Source organism: Bremia lactucae, linkage group LG12 (assembly GCF_004359215.1).
Source record: "Bremia lactucae strain SF5 linkage group LG12, whole genome shotgun sequence".
Taxonomy (NCBI): domain Eukaryota; phylum Oomycota; class Peronosporomycetes; order Peronosporales; family Peronosporaceae; genus Bremia; species Bremia lactucae.
Window position 1 is genome coordinate 4,540,602 of NC_090621.1, and position 2,925 is coordinate 4,543,526.

The window sequence follows — 2,925 nt, forward strand, 5'->3', positions numbered from 1 at the left end:
TCTCCATCTGCTTACTCCAAAAAGGATGTTTTCTCCCTCAATTCCATCAAATGTCTTTACATTGACAGCTAGAGTGCAAGCCTTAGGCTCTAAATCAGGTACCGAGATGTACTGAGTCGGCATAGATGCCGCAAGATGTTCTTGAACCTGTCCGATCAGGGAGGATTCAGCCTTGCATGCAGAACCTCTGGTCCTTGGGACATAATGAATATATATGTTCAAGCCCAAACCAAGTTTTGAGCTTGTCATACGCTGTGCGTTGCGCCTCTAAAAGTACTAAAAATGTCTTCATTTCTGTGAAGGCTTAGTCTTATAAAGACTCAGGTGGAGATTGACTACGAGTGCTACCAGGTGTAGCGGAGCTACCTCGCTCCTAAAATCAGAGGAAGACTTTCAGACTTAAATGGTCTCTTAGCTCTATAGAATTAATGGGTTTAACGATCCAGGGAGTCGTACAAGCTATTAAATCTTAATGAATCCAAGTTCTAGGGATTCAGGGGTTCGTAGAACCAAGTGGTAACTAGTGCCCGAGAGTATGTACCTTAGAAAGGCTTCTGTCTCTCACAGTTCAATGCGCAAGCCTTAGGAAAACAGCTAACGCTTTAAGATAAAAGAAGAGCTGAACTTTATTAAAATATTTAGATCTAAGAACCAAAACCTAGCTAATTTAACATAGATTTCGCCGCCAGGTTTATATCTGGCGGCGACCACATTTGTTAATGGGATTTTACAAATTAATAATTTTAAAGTAGGATAAAGGGGTAATTTATTCATAAAGAAAGTGTACCACAACAAAGGTTTACCAGCCGATGTGTGCTCCATTGCAAATTGAGAAGGATCTAGTACGAAACAGCCAAACATAATATCGAAGCATCGGCATGCATTGTATTTAACGGGTTGTCCCATTACATAAATATTACTACCTAGATCGCCTGGCATGCAGGCCTATTTCCCAAAGGTGCATCGGCAGATGAGCATAACTTTCGACGATGCTAAATAGGCTAGGTATGCCGTACTTTCAGCATTTTTTATGAACTCTCATCTCAGCTCTCAGAAGAGGAGAGAGACCATATACTTCAGATGGACATAAATGACTTCAACAGCACGGACACCGGATGAATGTTCGAGTCTATTTAATTATCACGTGAGTTAAAGCTACAATGGCAAGCAGTGGCTGAGCTGGAGAAGCAAACAGCTCAGGAGCACCAGCTGGTGCCAATGCCTTGAAAGGAACGTCGTCTTGTCTTTGCTTCACCACCCAGCATGCAAAGCTCTCAGCTCGCTATATTACCCCAAACACGAGCTCACAGCAACTCTCCGATCAGTCAGAAGCGACTACACTCGACCACGCCAGCAGAAGTGGAACAGATCCGGCAAATCATGCGGACCAAATTGAAGCAGAAGTTGCCAGACAGGGCGACAGCCAGCAGGACACAAATTTACCTGCACTACATGCTGAGCTTCTCGATACACGAGACTCACGGCCAGACCTCTGGGAGAAGCAAGGGTAATCCTGGCCGGCTTCCGCGCGAGCAGCGTTCCCGCTAGAAACAAAGTAGCACCGAGGCATGGATGCAGGCGGCACAGCGGCAGCCGACGAATTTAATTCTCATGGTGCAGAAGTTTCTATTTCCGGAAGAGCTATTGGGGTCGCTGAGCGACACGGTGCTACAAGCATGAACGGCTGCCTGGAGCGAATATGGTTACAAGACCGTTCGGCAGCTTACCGCGGCATAACAAATGATAAAACATTGCAGAATTGGCTGGACGACTGGGATGACAAGTTGCCACGCCCAGCCCCGCATAGTTTACCATACTCATTGGCAACAATGATGACAGGAAACGGCTGCGCAACTGCGGCTACGGTGATAATACACTCCTTAAACTATGTGATGCGGACAACAAACTACGTTTAGCACACCACATTTTTTGCGCGGTCGTCTACGAGAAGGAGATTCGAGTACTTACCGGGCAAAAGGACAGTGAAGAACACGGTGTGCTTGTTCGCCTCCTGCAACATCAGGAAGCGTTGAAAACGGTTAACACCTATCGCGAAGCGTATGCAACAACGGCAAACACGGTAGAGTGGTTTGCAGTGGCGCACTTCTTCTAATCGGCATTCTAGCACGGCGGGGCGCAGCGCATTCACCGTTGGGGACAGGCAGGCGCAGACAGACGTGACTTAGCAACGATACAGCAGCAGAGCTACAGGGCTTGCATACGGCCATCATAGACATGTGCAGCTCGTACACCGACCATGGAAGGGGACACAGGTTAAGCGATGCACGGAGGGTGGCAGGCAGATATAAATCTAAACCCTTTGAGGCTTCAGGGAAGGGACGCGAGCGACATGGCTATCAGCTTGAAGGCTAACCCGAAGCAGAACGTTCGCCGGCCTGGCTGGTGCACGATACGCATGTAAGCAGTGAAGAAGAGACAGCCTTCCTTGAGGCTACCTAGGCGCGATTATGGGAAAGGCACAATCATTCCGAAGGACCGGCGTATGTCCTATTGGAGTGTGGACGAGAGCAAAACGGGCGGGGCAGCAATTCTACTGGCACCAGCCACGGCAGACTCGGTCCAGCCCTAAGACCGAAGCACTGGACGAATAGGGTCATCGCGGTCGACTTTGGCGATTTTCGGGTAGTAAATATCTACGCACCATACCGGCAGAAAGTCAAAGAAGAGTTTTTTTAATGATTTATAGCAGTGGCCGTGGCAGCAGAAATACATTATTTTGGCAGAAGATTTTATCAGTGCAAAGCCCGACTTTAAACCGCTGGAGGGTCAAGTGGAAGACCGGAGAGAGCGGCGCTCCAAGCCCTCGTTTAACTGCTTAACTTGGAGAATGCACGAACGCTCATGAGCCCAGTGGAGGATGACGACGCGGACATAAGTCCGACGGATTTTTCAACATGCTGGGAA

General features: G+C 48.1%; 1 protein-coding gene across 1 annotated transcript; it reads left to right on the top strand.

The window, feature by feature from the left end:
- Nucleotides 1-1,568: 1,568 nt before the first annotated feature.
- CCR75_002776 (uncharacterized protein) lies at nucleotides 1,569-2,113 on the top strand (the record flags this gene model as incomplete). Its single annotated transcript, XM_067960873.1, has 2 exons — nucleotides 1,569-1,910; nucleotides 1,952-2,113. The coding sequence occupies 2 exons, from the start codon at nucleotides 1,569-1,571 to the stop codon at nucleotides 2,111-2,113; spliced, it is 504 nt and encodes a 167-aa protein (XP_067820903.1).
- Nucleotides 2,114-2,925: the final 812 nt, after the last annotated feature.